This window comes from Lemur catta, chromosome 4 (genome assembly GCF_020740605.2).
Source record: "Lemur catta isolate mLemCat1 chromosome 4, mLemCat1.pri, whole genome shotgun sequence".
NCBI classification, from domain to species: Eukaryota; Metazoa; Chordata; class Mammalia; order Primates; family Lemuridae; genus Lemur; species Lemur catta.
The window spans coordinates 86,686,462-86,705,317 of record NC_059131.1 but is presented as its reverse complement, the minus strand read 5'-3'; the positions used below and the strand labels follow the sequence as shown (position 1 = coordinate 86,705,317).

General features: G+C 43.1%; 1 protein-coding gene across 8 annotated transcripts in view; it reads left to right on the top strand.

Moving 5' to 3' along the window:
• The window catches only part of PROM1 (prominin 1), a 109,897-nt gene that overhangs the window by 22,221 nt on the left and 68,820 nt on the right, over window positions 1-18,856 (top strand). For all 8 annotated transcript variants that reach the window (XM_045550405.1, XM_045550406.1, XM_045550409.1 and 5 more), the window contains one exon: window positions 17,223-17,278. In XM_045550405.1, coding sequence (XP_045406361.1) covers window positions 17,223-17,278 — 56 coding nt within the window. The remainder of the gene's footprint in view (window positions 1-17,222; window positions 17,279-18,856) is intronic.

Here is an 18,856-nt window from a genome sequence, read left to right as displayed (position 1 = left end):
TCCTTGTAGTCTTAATTTTTTCCTGAACAATTGGGAACAATTGGCCTGAACAATTCCAGGTGGCTGGTGCTGGGAAATTCTGAAACACCCTTAACCACAATTACAGGACTCCGGCGTGCCCTTTGCTTCCTATGTTCTTTGTTCGGCAAACGTGTGTGGCGTGCATCTGTGCGGCTGGAAACACAGGTCAGAGAGGGTCTCTGCCTGCATGGGGCTCATGAGTTTCCTCTTAGGTCCCTGGGCTTGTTTTGCTTTTTCCCCCCTTTCTTCTTAGTTATGTTATCGTAATTTTTTATATACCCCTGTAAGCCTAGGTAGACTATGAATAAAAATAAAAATCCTAATGGTTGAATATTGAGTGGGATTAAAAAAAAAAAAAGAACCAAGGAATTTAAAACTAGAGGAGGAGAACGGAGAAGTTCCCTCCCTGTCATATCCCTCCCCCCAGCCTAGATGAAAGAAGTTTCTTTAGCCTTGCAAGAAGAGTGGTGATGAGTTTACAGAAAACAGCTTGAGTCAAGGCCTCTGTTTAATAATCCCGTAGAGAAGAAACTTCTCAGTCAACTCCGGGAGCCAAAAGGTGGTGATGGGACTATGTATTCATATTTGGTATTTCTGTAGCAATTATTAACTCACGCAGAAATCTATAAGCTCCTGAATTGTGATTTTAAAATGTTTCGGTCTGATGCTGTCACTGATGAAATGAAGGAGGAGGTTGTGTATGTTTTAATACCCTCTTGGAAATTGGCTGACCCAGAAGCTCAGCCTGAGATTTGGACAGCAGGCTTCTGGGAGGGCAACTGGTTGTGTGTGACATGCTGCATTTCATGGGACAGATCTACTATGGTGTAAATAACTGAATACCCGGATGCCTGCCTGGCAAGGAATTGCATTTCTTTAAAGAACCATTCCAAATATAACTTGTACATGGCAATAAAGCTGAGCAGAAATTAATATCTCCTTCTGAAATTCAAGTAAATAGCTCCCTGACTTCAGAAACGAGGGCTTAGCAAGCATGGCATTACAATGACAGAGGGCAGGCCAGTCTTCCTAAAGACTAATTTGCTGGCGTGGAAATCGGATGTTCTCTCATGAGAGTCTATCTCAGATCTGTCCCCTTCCCTTTATCAGGACTGCCCTCCTCAGCGGAGGCTGCCAGTCACTCGGACCATGTAGAGAGAGTGGGGAGCCGTGCACGATAGTAGCCTGGGAGCCACTGTCGTAGCTGCTCCAGCTGGCCTCCTGCTCGCCCTGGAACTGCCGAGCACTGCCCTGCCTCGGACGTTTTGCTTCTGGCTGATCCCTTTGCCTGGACCACTCTTCTGCACGGCTTGTTTTTCATTTCACTCCAGTCATTGCTCAAATGTCATCTCAGAGAGAGCGTCCCCCACCCCTCACCCCGACAGCCCCACCCCACTTACCTTGCTTCATTTTTCTTTACAGCATTTGTTCTGGTATTACAGTAAATATTTCTTTATCTTGCTTGTTAGAATCTAAACTTCTTGAGAGTGGGACTCTATTGATTTTGTTCCCTTCTTCAGTACTGTATCCTCAGAGGCTGGAACAGTGCCCAGAACGTGCAGCAAGCACCCAGTGTGTATTTGTCACATGCAGAGCTAGATACACTGTCGTGTACACTCTTGGGGCTCCCCTCTTCTTCCCTTTATGAGCACCCACAGTCCTGCGTTGTAAAGATCCCATTTTCCTCTTCTCCCACTATGGTTGTCATCTGGAAAAATCCTAAAGCTGGTTACAGCATTTTCTGGTTAGTCCATTTTCTTAGGTCTGTACACAAGCAGCTGACGTCTGGAAAGAACTGCATTTGTGCCAACTGGACTCACTTTGCATGTATATCCATAGCCCCACAGGGACACTCAGACCCCTGACAGTGCTGACCTGTTTCTTAGCAAATCCTCTCTCCTACTTCCTGCTTGCACATTTCTTCTCTTCCCAGATCTTGCCTCTAACTCTCCTCTGCCAGCCAGAGAGCTCATTCTTCATGAGGAAAATAGAATCACATGAAAACTGACCTATCCATTCTTATTTTTATTTCCATGTTTTCACTACAGTTAAATGTGCATAAAACTTTTTTTTTGTCGTTAGGATTCTTTCCCCTGAGTAGAGATATTAGTCAAAAGATATAATTATTTTCTATGTTTTTGAAAGAATTGCCAATTTTCCAGAAGGTCAGGAATGTTTATGCCACCACCAGTAATGTGTTGGGCATTTAAAAAATGGAATTAATTGCAAAGGATATTACATCACATTATTATAATATATGTATTTCTGACTACTAGCGAGGTTGACCATTTTCCCATCTGTTTCTTTTCTGAGGAGTCTGTGAAATGCCTTTGCCTGTTTATATAGCGGAGTCTTGATCTTTTTATTATGGATTCCACGACAACAGCTCTTTATACAGAAACCCTTGCCGAGCCTGTGTACCATGAATGGTATTAGGCCATTTGGTTGTAGGGAATTTGGCACGTAGGAGAGAGAATCATCCAGTTCCCTATGTCCATTTTACAGGTGACAACACTAAGGCCCAGAGAGAGGAAGCTTGCTCATTTTAAGACGGTGCAGCCAGATGAGAGCTGGTAGGATTAGCAAGAAGGAGAGAGGATGTTGGAGTTGTTGCCTGGGAGGTTTCTTAGCACACCGGGAGGTAGTGTCTCCTCTGTTGTTTCAAACTGATTCCTGGTGCTTGCAGTGCAGTAGGAGCTTTTGTTGTATCAATATGCTGTGTTGACTAAGGAAACGAATTGTCTATTTTTTGTAATGTTATTCATTGCAAACATGACAGACATACCTGTATTTATTTCCATTTAACAAGTAGTATATGTTCATGTATTTAATGAGATACACAGAAACAGAAATAAGAAAGCATCTATCCTCATGCAAAGATAATCTCTGTTTACATTTTGGTCTATTGTTTTTTAGACTTTTTTTTCCCTAGGCAAAGGTGTTTTGTTGTTGCCATTGGTGGTGGTGGCGGCTATTTACATAGCTAAAATCACACTGTATTCCCATATAGAATGTAAGCATAAAGGTATGACCTAGAGGAAAACAGAAAGATTTCTAGATCATCTGGTTTTGAACCATTTACCCACTGGTCTCCTGTGTATGCAGATTAACTAGAACTGATTTACTTGAGGGTTTAATGATTTTTTTATTATAATAAATGAGACTTAAAAGATAGGTTTCACATTTAAAAGCCAGACTGAATTACAGACCTAAAGCTGTAGGGAAATCAGGTTTTGTCTGAGGTTTAATCTACCACTGGAATGACTGGGATTCTAAAGCTCAACAGTCATGGTGATTTGGGATTGTGTTTCAGTTTGTAAGAAGCCCTTGACTTTCCACTCCACCCCAACCCGCTTTGGGGCTTAATAAAGAAGCTGAGGGAAGAGGCATGCTGAATCTTCTTAAAACGAAACAAAACTTCTTAAAAATAGCACCATGATTGCATATCCAGACTTTTTTTTTCCCCAGGGAAAATATTCTTGCCTAGAAGATTATTAGTTTCTTAGGTCTCATTTAGGTGTCTTGTCTAGGGCATGTAAATCTTATTGAGCACTTACCACATGTGCAAAGCACAGGGTTAGGGGTTACAGGATTTGTGTGGGAGAGAGAACATTTGCTGCTTTAAGGAATGAACAGCCTGTCTAGCGGAGGAGACAAAATGCATTTACATAGAATAGTCCAGGGAACATGTAAGGCAGTGGATCATTAAGTGTCCCAAGTGAGTTATGAGTTGTAGATATTTAGTGAGGAGGAAAGCTGAGGACCTCAAATTTTAACTTTGAGGATAAGGAACTGGTAGGTTCTATAGGTGGGGGAATGGCACCAATACGCCTCAGAGGCATCATGAACAGGCATGTTTTGGGGGCCACGGATCTGGTTGGATTGGAAGGGTCTTGCTTAAAGGGAGGCATAATTATAGCAACTGTCTATTAATTGCTTAATATGTGTTGGGCATCTTGCTAAGGGCTTTCCACACATTATTTTTTAGTGATGAGTATTATTACCTTCATTTTACAGATGAGAAAATCGAGGCCCAGGGAAGTTAAAGAATTTGCCAAGGTTACACAACATTGAGTGTCTGACCTGGAATTTGAACTCAGAATCACCTGATTTATGGTGACCATATATCTGTCATCTAAACCAGGACATTTTAAGAGTAAAAGAGCACTGGTAATGATTATGCCAAGGCAACAGGTATAAACCAGGCCTATCTGAGCAAACCAAGATGTATATTTGATTACTGTGACTCCAAAGCCTGTACTCACTTTGATTTGAATTGGAAGGATAGGGTTGCATTGTGGCTAGCTTTAAAGACGATTAGTGGAGGCGATGCGAAAGGGGTCATAGACTGATTAGCCTGACAGCACTGTATTGAACAGAATGAAGTAGAAGAGAGATGAGAGGCCAAAGGAATAATTAGTAGGCAACTTCATTAAAAGTAGGTTAGATGTGATGAAGGTCTGAATTAGTGATGGAGTACAAGGGAGGTAAGATGTTCTATAAATTGTTTATAATGAAAAATTCCAAACCTACTCAAAACTAGAAAGAATACAACGAATCCCCATGTGCCAGTTGCCCCGATGAAAAAATTACCTAGTTTTGTCACATTTGCTTTATCTATCCTCTTTTCTTTTTTCTTTTCCTTTTTTGTTGCTGAAGTATTTAAACCAAACCCAAACATGACATCATTTTCCCTTCCACCATAATGTGCATTCCTGAAGAATATAGGCATTTCTTACTATCCACAGTGTCATTACCAGCTTACCAAAATTAATAAGAATTCTACTTTTTTACTATTAATTATCATCATTCAGTTTAATACCCACATTTTCTCAATGATTTTTTTACTGTTTCTGTCCTTCTCTTAAATCAGAAGCACAAAAAGGAAGAAAGAAGCCATAAAACATTGCTTCTCTCCAAAACGGAGTCAAAACATTTTAAGTGTGATAAACCAGGAAAATTGGTTGACTGGCTAACAGGGAAGTATAATTTGGAAAAGGGAAAGTGATTAAAGAGAAAGATAGAAAGAGGCCCAAGAAGTTTTTTCATTCCAAATTTTTATTTTGAATAACTTCAAACCTTTAGAAGTATTGCAAGAATAGTACAAATGAATGCCTGCTGATCTTCTTCCTAGATTCATTAATTGCTAATATTTTGCCACACCACTAAATACTTCAGCATGCATCTCGTAAGTCATTCTCCTGCATAACCACATGCAGATACGACACTCAGGACATTTGACATTATTATGACACTTTTATCAACTATATAGTTCATATTTATATTTCTCAACTTTTCCCATTAATGTTCTTTATAGTTTTTATTCAAATTAAATTTTTTTGTCAGGGGTACTCCATAAATGATGTGTCCTCTCAGTGTATCACATCAGGAGGCTCATGATGTCAACTTGAGCCATTATTGGTGAATGAGGTTTGATTATTTGGTGAAGGCAGTGTCTTCCAGGGTTTTTTTTATGTACTACCCAGTTCCCCGGCGATCACCGGCCTAATGTTTTTAGCATCCACAGGTTATTCTTGCTTTAGTAAAGCATCACGATCATAGTTGTTAAATGGTGATGTTCTATTTCTACCATTTCTTTTCTGTTCGTTAGTGGGCTTTCTGCTGCAGCAGGAGCCTTCTGATACCGAGTTACAGGATGGGGGAAACCTGCATATTTCTGTGTTTTCCAAGGACTTGACGGTGATTTTGAGAGTAGCCTGAACAGAGCTCAGGGCTTTGCATTCTGTGAGAGTGCAGTGAATAAGGCTGGAGACTGGAGCTTTAGAAACAAACAGCAGGGGAGGAGAGGCTGGGTGCTTCTGCTGTCATAAAGCATTCCTTTTCATCTCTGCACTGGCTGCAGGGTTTCCAATCCCATAGCTGATAAACAAGCATAGATATAGAACCAACAGAAGCTGGTTTGTTTTGCGTTTAAATTGAAAGAAAGCAGCCTTTGGGCATTTCACTCCCTCTTCATTTGGGGCTTTGTTTTCTGACATTAAGGAACTTTATATAGGAGGGATTCAAAGCAAATTAGAAGATGTCGTGTTTGTACTGGATTCTAGGAAGTCATCTTGGGCAAGGGCACTGGGCTCTGACTAATCCCAGCTCATTTGGAGTTTCTAACTCTGCTCTCAGCCCTGCCACGAGGAATAATTGGAAGACTTTGTTAAAATGCTGGACTAAGCCAGGGTCAGAAATCTGGTCCCAGCTTGCTTGGCTTGGAGAAAAATCATTTTGTGTCCAGAGAGCCCTGGATCTTGACTACAGGACCAGTCAGCCACAATGGCGCTGCTGTTGGTCACAAAGCAGGAGGAACCTTGTCTGGAGTCTGAACTGCCAAAGCATGTCTTGATGAGCCTCACGTGTCCCACTTCGCCTCTGGCCAAAGCCCCACACTCAGCACCTCGTGACATAAAACCAGCTCATTCTGTGTTCAGCGAGGGCTTGGCCCATGGTAGGTGCCTTCTTTATTTCACACAGTGTTGGATATTTAGAGCCGTTAGGGAGCTCAGAGCTAATCATTAGTTAATGGCCCCCAGTACTCAATAGGATGTTATTGATAATAATAGCTTAGCATGTACAGACGGGGAAACCCAGGCACAGAGTGAGTGGTTAGGCCACCTGCCCAAGCCCACACAGCCACTAAATGACAGGGCTGGAATTCTCTGCTCTTAAGCACTATGCAGTTGCCTGTCTTTCCTCATCTCCCATCTTGTACTTTTTATTTAAGCAGTGCCAATTATTTGCAGTGCCTTAAACCTGTCATGTTATCTCCTGCCTCTGTAACTTTGCACATGCTGTTCCCTCTCCCTGGAGTTCCTTCCCTTCACTTGATAGTTGGATATTTCTACTCCATTTTAAAGACACAGCTCAGATATCTTCTGTTCTAGTGGGTCTTTCCTTACTCCCCAGAACTCCCCACCTAGGCCTGCTGACGTTGGACCTTGTGTACCTGCACCTCCCCGCACAGCACACCTTCTTCATTTTATCTAGTTATCTGTCTTCCCTGTAGGCTGTGAGCCTGTTAACAACAGGGATTGCATCTTGTCATCTCTGCATCCTTAGCACCCAGGACAGGGTCTGGGACACATTTGTGTCTATTCAACATTTTGGGGAATATAGTCTGACCACGTCATATTATGCATATGAAGAACCTTAGGCCCAAAGAGGGTAAGTGACTTGCTCAATATAATGGGGTCAGTTAATGGAGAACCAGAACAAAACTAAAATCTCTCATCTCCCGGTCTTACCCTCTTACCTGCTACAAACAGATGTTTTGCCAATATTTATCTTGGATTAAAAAGCCCAGAGAACTATCTATTCATAACCTACTACTACAGCTGCTACAGCCACTGCTCCCGCCTTTGGGGCGTTTATTTCACATCGGGTACTCCTCTAAGTGCTTTACACCTGTTATTTACATTAGAAAAATCCTGTAAGGTAGGTATTATTACCCTTGTCTTAGTCTGTCTTGTGCTGTTATAACAAAATACCTGAGACTGGGTAATTTATAAAGAACAGAAATTTCTCATGGTGCTGGAGGCTGGGAGTCCAAGATCAAGGTGCTGGCAGGTTTGGGGTCTGATGAGGGATACGTCCTCACAGGGTGAAGGCGGAAGAGCAAACCAGCCAAACGCTGTGAAGCCCCTTTCGTGAGGGCCTTAAACCCATTCACGGGGGAGCAGTCCTCTTGGCCAACCACCTCGTAAGGGCGCCACCTCTTAATACCATCACATGGGCCAGGAAGTTTTTCCACCTGAAGTTTGGAGGGGACACATTCAAACCATAGCCCCCCTTTTCATAGATGAAGAAACTGAAGCACAGAGAATTTAATAATGGACTAAGTCACTCCTGATGCACAAAGGTGGCAAGGATGGAACTGGGATCGGAATCCATACAGGGGAACATAGTGGAAAAGAGCGGTGGTGTCAGCATTAAAGGGACCCTGAGTGGAATTTCCGGCCCGCCAGCTGTTAGCTGAGGATCTCCTGCTGCGTCAACCTTCCTGAGCCTCACCTGCCTCATTTGGGCATGGGGATAGCAGCGCCTCCTTTCCAGGATTGCTGGAAGGATTCCAGCAGGCAGCCGCTGTATGTCATTCATCGTATTTTCGATAAGCTTGCAAGGTAGTGATTGCTCTCTCTCCATTTTAGGGATGAAGAAATTGAGGCCCAGAGAGTTTCTGAAATTTGACTCATGTTCAAACCAGTTAGTGCTGGAGCCAGAACTTGAACCAGTCCTGACTCATTCCAGTTTTCATGCTCTCCCTGTGCCGCCACCTGCTGAAGCCCGTAGCTGGGTGGGTGATTTATGGTGCACGGGAAGCACTCCCTTCTCTCTTCCCTTCCTTTCCTCTAACGCACTGTCAGAAAGCTAGAATGAAAGGGGAGAATTCTCAGAGAATTGTGACTGGACTGATATACAGTAAAATTAATAATAATAATAAATAACATATGTCACAGTCCTGTCCATGGCTGGACTTTGAAGTGTTTCCCCAGTTCTTGGGTTCCTGGCTCGGAGGAATCACAAGCCTTGGCCCACGGGCTGGAGAGAGATGACACACACTCAGCAAGTATGCCTGAAAAATTTATTGTAAGGAAAGTTTAAGGGTGCAAAGCAAAAGTACATTTCCTAAGGGGAAATAGGTCTGTCTCCACGAGTGGAGAAGACCCTTTCTTCTTCTATGTTTTTATATGCTAGTAGTATATGTTGATGTAAAGGTCAGTTATAATTACTTATGACCATATGTCATGGGATTTGGGGTCTGGATTTTTCCAGGTATAGACTTAACTTCAAAGTTAGATTGCAGACATACCTTTCTTCTATCCGTGTGATGGGGACAGTCATCATTTATGGTGTTTTTCTATTTTCTGATTGGTGATTACTGTTCCATGGTCTACTTACCCTATTCTTTAAGACTGAAATAACTGTTTTCCCTGGTTATTTTTCTGTAACTATTTCCTTCTTATTGTTTTTCTTTAACTGTTTCCTCCTTGTTTTTCTGCTTCTATCATTCCATTATCTCTTGTTTTTCTGTCTCTAACAATATATGTATAAAAATTTGAGGAGAACAGATCCCTCTTAACATGATTATGACTGGAAGTTGGTAGGTTTTTTATGACAAATACTATGTGCTGAAATATACATAGTATTTCAACTGTAAAAATGGCTCTAGGACATATAACCTAAATAAGATATGGTAATATCTGATTTATGTTTACAGGAACCAGAATTTTTATCTTTATTATATTAAGAACTGTCTCTTTTATTTTGGAGGGAGTAGACATCAATAAAATTATTTTATTTAAAACATTTTCAATATTTTTAAAATATTCTAGCTAGCTCAAAGTATATACAAGGGAACAAAAGGCCCCCTTCAACTGCGTAATCCTACCTTCTGACCCTGGAAGCCATTGTCAACAGCTGAGCCTTTTGCCACATACAAGAACACAGTGGAGTTAAGTTGGTTCCTGCCTGTGAGAGCATGTGTACCTGGTACGGACCCAAAAATGTGATTCAAACCGCATTCCTTTCAAACATCCTCTAGACCAATTTTGTTTCTCATGAACAGTAAGAGACAAAGGCTGGAAACGGAATTACGCTTTCCAGGAACGTCTCAGGGGAGGAAATGCCACGGGATTCCACAAATACTTTGGCTATTTTGGCGGTGGTCCTTGCCCGCTCTCTCTGCATTCGCCAGGGCAGCAGCACAGGGCACCCAGCCCATCGCGCGGTGGGGGTTCCCAGCAAGGCAGATTTGTCAGGGATGCTGAGCTCCAAGAGACCTGGAAGCCTCCCTTCGGCTTGTGCAACCTGAGTGCCCACTTCCTCTAAAGGAATTGGACATGATCGAAGGGCATGACCTGCCCTGTGACAGGCTGGGCTGTACCACGTGCTACGTCCTAAAATAAAATCATAATCCACCGATGATGTGAGCACATGGCTGGCAGAAAGCTAAAGGGCCAGTCTGGTCCCAGGTGTTTTCATAAGAATAGCTTCCTACACGGCATTTTTTCCAAGCTCTTTACTCAGAGAGTGAGTTTGTGCCACTGTTAATTCTAGCAAAAGCCAATGTGTGTCAGTCCTGCAGGGGGAAGGCATGCCAGTTGATTAAAGAGAGGGACTGCACAAAATCATGTGCTGACAGCTATCATGTAGGAAAAAAGTACCCCAAGGGTGTTTGAATTGTATTTAAATAAAGGTCAGAGGGCTCTCCCTCTCCAGAGCACTTTCTTCTGTACTTGGAGGCAGGGGACATGTTTTATAAGTCTAATAAACGCCACTTGGCTTCTAAAAGTCTGAAGCCTCAGTCCTTTTATTAAAAGCCAAACCTAAGAGTTTAGTCATGTTGGCGTGAGGATTTCAAGGGTTAAATGAAAGTGCTCCAAGAAACTGGAAATTGCATCCTGGTTGCAGCAGGAGATGGTCGTTAAATGTCCATCACTGAGGTACTAAATTCAGACAGACTCAGCTCAGCAGAAGGAAATCCGCTCAGTCAGGAAATCGGGTGAATTCCAGGACCCGAGGAAGTAGCCTTGTTTGGGTCCCCCCAAATCACTTCTTTGGTCTCAGTCTCACCGGTGCCACCCATGGGGAAATGTGAGTCCAGGAGTGGGCAGATTGTTCTCCCCGCATTGTAGTGATAGCAAACACGTTTAACCGGACAGGGCTGCTGGAAGACTGGGCTGGTAAGTGTGTTTTTTGAGAAGCTACATTTCATCTTTCAAGTGGCAAACTTCTTTAGTTCTGGCCTTTCCGATGGAAATCTTTTCAGAACACATTTATTTGCTGGCCTTTTAATTCAGCACACACTCAACAGGAGCCAACATTTTCTGGGTGGTTCAGGGTCATCATTCAAGATCAGTTGTCTTCAGAGACTAGGTGTGCTCTCCTGCCCTCATGCTAAATGGGCCCCAGCTGCTGCCTTTTGCTTGGTCAGGGGAACTCAGGTTGCCTGGAATTGTGCCTACTCTGAAACAAGGCTGCTCAGAGATTTTCTGCTCCAACCCACCTGCTGGGCAAAACCGTTCCAGCAGGAGCAATGGCTGGCTTGGGTAGAGTTAGTCTTCTGTGGCAGCTTGGCCAGGCTATCGTAACCAGTGACTTAATCAAACAGTAATCTGGGTGTTGCTGTTAAAGTGTTTTGTAGATGTGGTTAGCATCTACAATTGTTAATAGTTGATGAAATGAAAGGCATTACCCTTGGTTATGTGTGTGGGCCTCATCCAATCAGTTGAAAGGCCTTAAGAGCAAAAACTGAGGTTTCCTATGGAAGAAGTAACCCTGCCCCCAGACTGTGGCATACACCTGCCTGAGTTTCCAGCCTGCCCTATAGATTGCAGACTTGCCGGCCCCCATGAATCCTTAGGATAATCTCTATATCTATATCTGTATATCTTAGATCTCTGTTTCCGATTGGTTCTGTCTCTCTGGAGAACCCTGACAGGCGCAGGCAGTTATCTCCAATGTTTGGGAAGGAGTACGTAGATAAAAGCCCAGCCCTCTCCCATCCCAGTCACTGAAGAACCCAGTGAGCCGGGTCCCTTGTATCTTGAGGCAGTCTGTGATCATGTGTGCCCACTCTAGGTGTAGACATCGTGACTTTGGGAGCGACGAGGCCATTCTCATCTACCTTGAGCTAGAGGTTTAGAGATGAGGTAACAGGCTTTGCATTAAATGATGGGCAAATGAATGTGTATTTGTATGCCTGAAGTTAAAATAAAATGTCTAAGACATGATTCTTCTCTTTTTCTTTTTTAACTAACCTATTAGCTTTTAGAACTGAGCACATCTACTATGCTGATTCAATGCAGATTTAAATATTTTCATGCAACAAGTTGGCTCCTTAAATATTTTTTTTCTTGATAAAAGGTAAACTAAGTCAAACTATCCAAATAACCAGAGATTTCTCAGTTTGTTTAAAGTCACAAGGTATTTTACTGTTGTGAGAAGACAGATTTTCCTTTTAGAAATCTGAATCAAGAGGTTCTAAAGCATAAAAACAAAACCCAGCAAGCCTACGCCAGTGAAGGAAGACGAACTAACTGCAGTGAATTTCCTCTGCTTGTGGTTGAAGATCCCGTCCATAGGGAAGCTCTGGAGAAAGTGCGGGTAGCCACACACAAACCACATACATGTTTATATTTTCACCAACTGGCTCTGCGTCTTGAGTTAAATCTGCATTCACCTCCAGAAAGAGTGGCCTGGACCTGGAAGCTAATGCCCCACACCCATCTGACTGCCATCTGTGCACATAACTCTTGGAGATGGTACCAAGATCTCAAGCCGATTTAGCCTTAACGCCTATTTGATACACCTTTCCCAGGACAACACTGTTTACCTGGGAACATTTTCCTTAAATATTTTGGCAGTATAGACCTCCTTGAATCAGTGGTTTAAACCAGTTATGAACATGTGTTTTGTAGGTTAGGACAATTCGGTTGGTGGAGAAGCTTTTGCAAAGTGCATGGACATATGTCAGGCCTATGGGTGATTATCCAAGCTTTGTAGTCAACGGGTGAGAAGCAGGCAGAATGAGTGTTTCCTGGAAGCCATACTGTACGGTATTTTGTAGTGATTTTTATGGATTCAAATACCTTTTCTTGCATTCTCTTTTATGAATATAGGAATCCAGATCTTTGAATGAAGATGTCTTTTAAAATCTCAGTGTACATTAGTGCTGATCTGTAGGCATCACCTGTATGTGTCGTGTGTGTGCATACCCTCTCCTGAGAAAAATGAGACTTTTTTCTCATTCTTTGTTTGGTCAAAGCTGGCAGAATAGGCTACAGGCAGAGGAGGCATGCAGCAAGAAGATGTCAGGGGTCTTAATTAGGTAAGGTGTATTTTAGTTAGGGTAAGTAACACCATTTGCTGTAACCAACAAGCCCAGTACAAACATTTTGTCTCAGTACAAAATGTTGATCGGTCACTGCTGAGTCCAATGTAGAGGTTGCAGTGAGTTGGGTGGGGAGGTCTGGGGACGCTGGCTTGTTCTACCTAATGTTTCTGCCATCCCCTTGGACTTCAGAATTCTCCACTGGACCCTCCATATTTGGCTGGGAGTTGGATAAACAGGGAAAATGGGAAGGGTCTTTTGGGAGGTTTCAGAAGCCAAGCCTGGAAGCGGTGTGTGTGCATGTCTGTCTACATTCCACCGGCCAGAACGCAAGTCCCGTGGTCTCTCCTTACTGCAAGGGGCCTGGGGAATAGTCAAGCAGTGGCCAAAGGAAGAAGCAGCAACACATGGATACAGCTGAGAACTTGAATTCTGCATCACTAGCTAGGGCCTCAGGGGGAAGAGCAGAGCGTTGAGGGCTGTGTGATCCCAGAGTAGAGGTGAAAGGTGCTAGCACGTCTGTGCTGGTGTGTTACATACCAGGCACTGGGCTGAACACTACTTTGCATGGGGCAAAATGCCTCTTGATCTTCCACCCCTGTGTGATGCCAGCACATCCAAGGAGTTAACTCTGTTTAACTTTCTAGATGTGTACTTCATCCGGACGCAGCAAGAGTTCCACTTGGTTTGTCTACTGCCCCTTATCCCCTCAGGGATTTGGTCTAGACAAGGGCAAGTTGTTAAATTTATCTGTAAGTGCCTGCAGAGAAAGTCTTGTGCACCTAGAAAGAAACAATTACAATTGTGTTTTAATTGGTATTTAATTTACTAAATTTATACATGTACAGACCAAGTTTTTATGCATCTCTAAATTGAATTTGAATATCATTTTATTCTATATGTAAAACTAATAAACTAATAGTTGTAAGAAAATATACATAATCTCTAGGCCGGGCACAATGGTTCACGCCTGTAATCCTAGCACTCTGGGAGGCTGAGGCAGGAGGATTGCTTGAGCCCAGGAGTTTGAGGTTGCTGTGAGCTAGCCTGACGCCACGGCACTCTAGCCCAGGTGACAGAGTAAGACTTGTCTCAAAAAAAAAAACAAAAAACAAAAAACAAAACTCTTGCTTTGATCGGCATTCATTTAATGCATGAGTTAACAGATTAAATCCTTCTTAGCGCAAGGCCCTGTGCAAGACCCCAAGCTGTGTGTATTTAAGACAGTGGTCTAAAAGCAAAAGAGGGCCTCTATGGTCTCTTCACAGGCATTTAACACTGTTTATGCTCCTAATTAATCACATTTCCAAGTAAACACAAATGTCCAATAGGGCCGGCTTACAGATATTATCAGCGAAATCTTTCCAAGAGCACTTTAGCTTGGCACAAGTCTGATAAATCAACTGCAAACATAAGGAATTTTTACATTGTCTATCCACTTTACAAGAGAGCATTACAAGGGTGGAATTTCATTAGGCCCAGCTTGGGCCAGAACCTACATGTGTATTAAAAGAAGAGACTTATAGAACAGAAATATCTTAGTCAAGATGAGTTTTGACTAAGATAAAACAAAACCAAACTACCTTTTAACTTGATGGTCTCACTAACACACGAGGGCAGAATTAGCCCCTTGCTGCTTGCTGTGTTTCTTGATTTACATCATCACATGAAATTTAAAGCAACTCCCAGGCCAGAAGACATTGAAAGATCTGTCTAGGAGGTGAATGGAGAGATGCTGACAGTCACCATTATCCTGAGGAGATCCACAGAGACCCTTTTTTGGGGGTCTAGTACATGACTCCATAAGACCAGATACTGAGAAACAGTCTTTTGCCATGAAAATAATTCCCTCTTCCACTAGTTTTGTTTGTTTGTTTGTTTTTTAGATAGGCTCTTACTCTATCACCCAGGCTGGAGTTCAGTGTTGGGATCATAGCTCACTTCAGCCTTGAGCTCCTGGGCTCTAGCAATCCTCCCCGTCTCCCAGGTAGCTGGGACTACAGGTGCATGCCACTGTGCTTGGCTAATGTATTTTTTATGTTTTGTAGAGACAGAATCTTGCTATGTTGCCCAGGCTGGTCTCCAACTCCTACCCTCAAGTGATCCTCCCCACCTTGGCCTCCCAAAGTGCTGGGATTACAGGTGTGAGCCACTGCACCCAGCTCCCATCCACTAGCTGAAGTCTTTCCTTCCCACTGTTATATCTCAAGAGGCAACTATTATGTTGTGGAAAAGAGCATGAAGTTGATATAGTGGAAAATGTATCTCTGTGTGACAAAGGTGCCCTGAGTTTAGGGCAGGAAGAACTCACTGGCTTCTCTTCAGGGTGTCTGGTACAGTGCTAAGTGCCTCGTGGGCTCTGCCTCCATGGTTCCCTGCATTGGTTCAGGACCCACGAGGTGGTCACTGTTATCCCTGTACACCTGAGGGGCAGGGTAAGACCGATTCCTCAAAGGTGGGGTCTAGAGCTTATCCCCTCCTGTCATGTATCACATTGCCTGGCACACCATGGGCAGGTTGGTTGTCTATCATTGAATGACCCAGAAGACTGGGTCAGGTTTAAGTAAACAGCACACTTGTAACAAACACAGGCTGCTATCTTGGCTTACTTGATTTTATAACACACACGGGGCTATGTACTCCTTATCAGAGCTGAAAAGAAAGAGGTAAACAGGATGAGAAATGTTAGGGTAAAATCTGTTCATTTGGAAACCATCAGAACTGGTATTGGGCATGACATGGTCATCTCTGGCAAGCATCTGGGCAAACTGAGGTTTTCTAGCTTCCATGGTTGCTGGTTGGGGCTATGCATCACCCTCATTCTGATGGGGACTTAGCTCCCCAGGCAATACAAGGAACTAGTTGCAGAATTCAGGGTGCCCATCTGATCGCTGGAGTGGAAGCCAGGCCCTTTTGGTAGAGTGGCGTTGTGTTTAGACAGCATCAATACCACACTCCGTTATGGAGCCCTGGCGCTGCTGTGGATGCAGATCTGAGGTTGAAGTGGTTTCCACCCGAAGGCTTTATAAGCTTGCACACTTAGACAAAGGATTGTGGAGCAGCAGAATGCACGTAACACTTGTAAACCACCCAGCCAGGGAGCCCAGGGGTGGGACCCTGGTTCTTCCACATGATTTCTGAGATGGACCACAGTCGGGTCAACATTCTCACCAGCAGTGGGCATGTTAGAACTGAGATAGAATTTCCCAGTGTGAATTCCCAAGTGAGGTGTGAGCTGTAGAATGGTAAGGCCAGGGCCTCACATATAGAGATGCTTGGACGTATACTACAGGCATTTCTGGGATATTGTGGTTCTGGGCATAAAGGATGTTCATTTTGCGTTTCTCTTATGACAATGCATGCAAGGAGTGGGGAGAATAAAGGAGTGGATAGAGTCTTTGCCACGGTGGGTGAAGCGGAATCGCTCCAGGATGGGCGTGGGCCAGGGGAACCGCTGCCTCCAAACCTGTGCTGTTTCTCACAGAGGCCACGAGCACCCTGTGGCCACTGAACACTTGGATTGTAGCTGATCGTAACCCAGATGCACTGAAGTGAAGTGTAAGGTACACATGAGATTTTGAACACTTAGTAAGAATTTGGGACTACAAAATGTCCCATCAATTGTATATTGACTACATGTTAAAATGATAGTACTTTGGATATAGCAGCATAAATAAAACATATTACTAAAACTAATTTAAAATAAATTAATTGATCACTTGTTTCTTTTCACTTTTTAGAAGGTGGCTACTAGCAAAGTTAAAATTGCCAAAGTGGCTCTCATTATCTTCCTATCACACAGCCCTGCTCCTGCAGCAGAGTCTTTAAACAGTGCGTGTCTCCCTGCGCTGGACAGGAGGGAAGTTGTTTTGCAGAAAGCCCTGTGGGAGAGTGGCTTGCTTTGTTTTCCTGTGTGTAAATCTGAATTTCTTTGCTTTGAAAAAGAATTCACCATGGGGTTTCTTTTGCCCACTAGTAGTACCCTTCGGGGGTGACAGGCACAGTCATAGCATTGCGCCGGTGGTCCCAGCTACTCAGAAGGCTGAGGCAGGAGGATCACTTGAGCCCAGGAGTTCTAGGTTGCTGTGAGCTAGGCAGATGCCATGACACTCTAGTCTGGGCAACAGTGCGAGACTCTGTCTTCAAAAAAAAAAAAAAATTGTCATCTATTCTTTGCCTCTGGCTAGAGGCTCATTAATTCAATTATTTACCTACATTACAAAATAAAAATAAAAGTATAAGAATAACATTAAAAATATGGGTATAATAATTTGTAAGCACATATAGACCTCTTTTAAAATAAATATATATGTTTACTGGAAAAATAATTTTTGCTATATTTTGGCTTCTTTTTTTTCAGATATTCTTGCAAAAGTTATACAGAAGTCGTTTGAGCCCTCAATTAATTTTGATAAGGTAATTTTTTATTGATGTATTTGTTATTAAAAATGCAAAGTATGAGAAAAATTTTTGATAACTCAAAAGTAAATCTTTAAACAACTGGTTATTTAATCTGTAATTTTAGTAACCTTTTTTGACAAGAACTTTTATGGAATATAGAACCACCTTATGGATCCCTTTTGAAATACAGCAGAAATTTCGAAAGTAGCATTTGAAGAAAACCTTTCAAGCTGTATGTCATTTAAAAACTAAAGTTTCTTAAAAAGGAAATGTTATGCTACCTTTTTAAGCTAATGGGACAGAACCCCCTAACTAATAGAATTATTTGAAATTCCCTAGAAACAGTGACTGTGTACTCTGTTGGAATAGATAGTCTGTTACAAAGTAGCCTCCCATTTGAACAAGGTTTATCGAGCACCTGCTCTGTGAGCATCCTTGGCTAGAATTGGGAGGGAGGTGAGGATGAGGCACGTAGCCCTTGGTCTCCAGGGCTAGGAGCCAGATGGCAGGGACAGCACCTAATGATTCAAAGAAGGAGAAGAAAGAAATAAGTAGATCTGTAAGTAACATGCAGAGGAATGTAAATAAAAATGGTGAATTCTGACCAGAAGCTCTCCCAAAAGAAGGCAACCCTGGGGCTCGTTGTAACAAGGGTACTCAGAGGGCTGGAGCGGGTGGGGGGGCGGGTGCTGTGCTCATCTTCCAGGCTTCAGAAACCATCAAGCCCCTGGTCGGAGGGAAAGGAAGGAAGGTGAGTTGAGGCCCGATTGTGAGAGGGCCTTGAATGCCTCACTAAGGTGAGGGGACGGTATTTTCATAAAGAATCAAGGCACCTTGCGTTTCTCTGCTAAAAACCCATGGTGCTGCCACTTCACTCACCCGTTTGCTTCTGTGACTGACTACCTGAGCAGAAGAAGGTTCTTTTGATTTTGGTTTGTTATGAGTGTAGGTTGCCCATGAAACAAACAGACAAAAGTTTATTGCACTGAACGTCAGATAATAAAAATGCAAATCTGTCAGGTTCTCAGTCCTGCAGGGTAAGGCACTATGTTCTCTCCTTCCCTGGTGTGAAGGTGGTTCCCAGGACAACCATAAGAAGATGTCCAGGTGAGCATTTTTACTCGCCAACACAACAAATCCGAATGCTCGGGTTCCCAGTGGAGGGAAGGGCAGTTAACTCTTGCCCAGTGAATGGTTCCCTAAGAGACTGTAGTTACAAATGGCCATCAGATTCTTCATTTGCAACGACATGATACTCAAGAAGAAAGCCTTATCTAAAGGCCGGTTGCATCCAGCAACAGGGAAGACTACACGGAAGATGATGAACGAGCTGTTCCCTGGTGCTCACAGCTGTCCCTAGGGCTGTGGAAAGCATTTTCATTCTTCAGTGCCACTGATTTCATTTATAGCTCCCAAACGTGATTGCGTGTCGGGCCTGCATCCCTGGCAGAATAAAATGACAGTTGCTCTTATACTTATTAATACATTCAAAATTAGCATGCCTTTAGCAGCCGGGCCTGAATGCCAACTAGTTCTGCCAAGGAATGGGTGGAGCAGGGGGCAGTGCTCCAGTCAAACTCAGGCCTTGGAGGA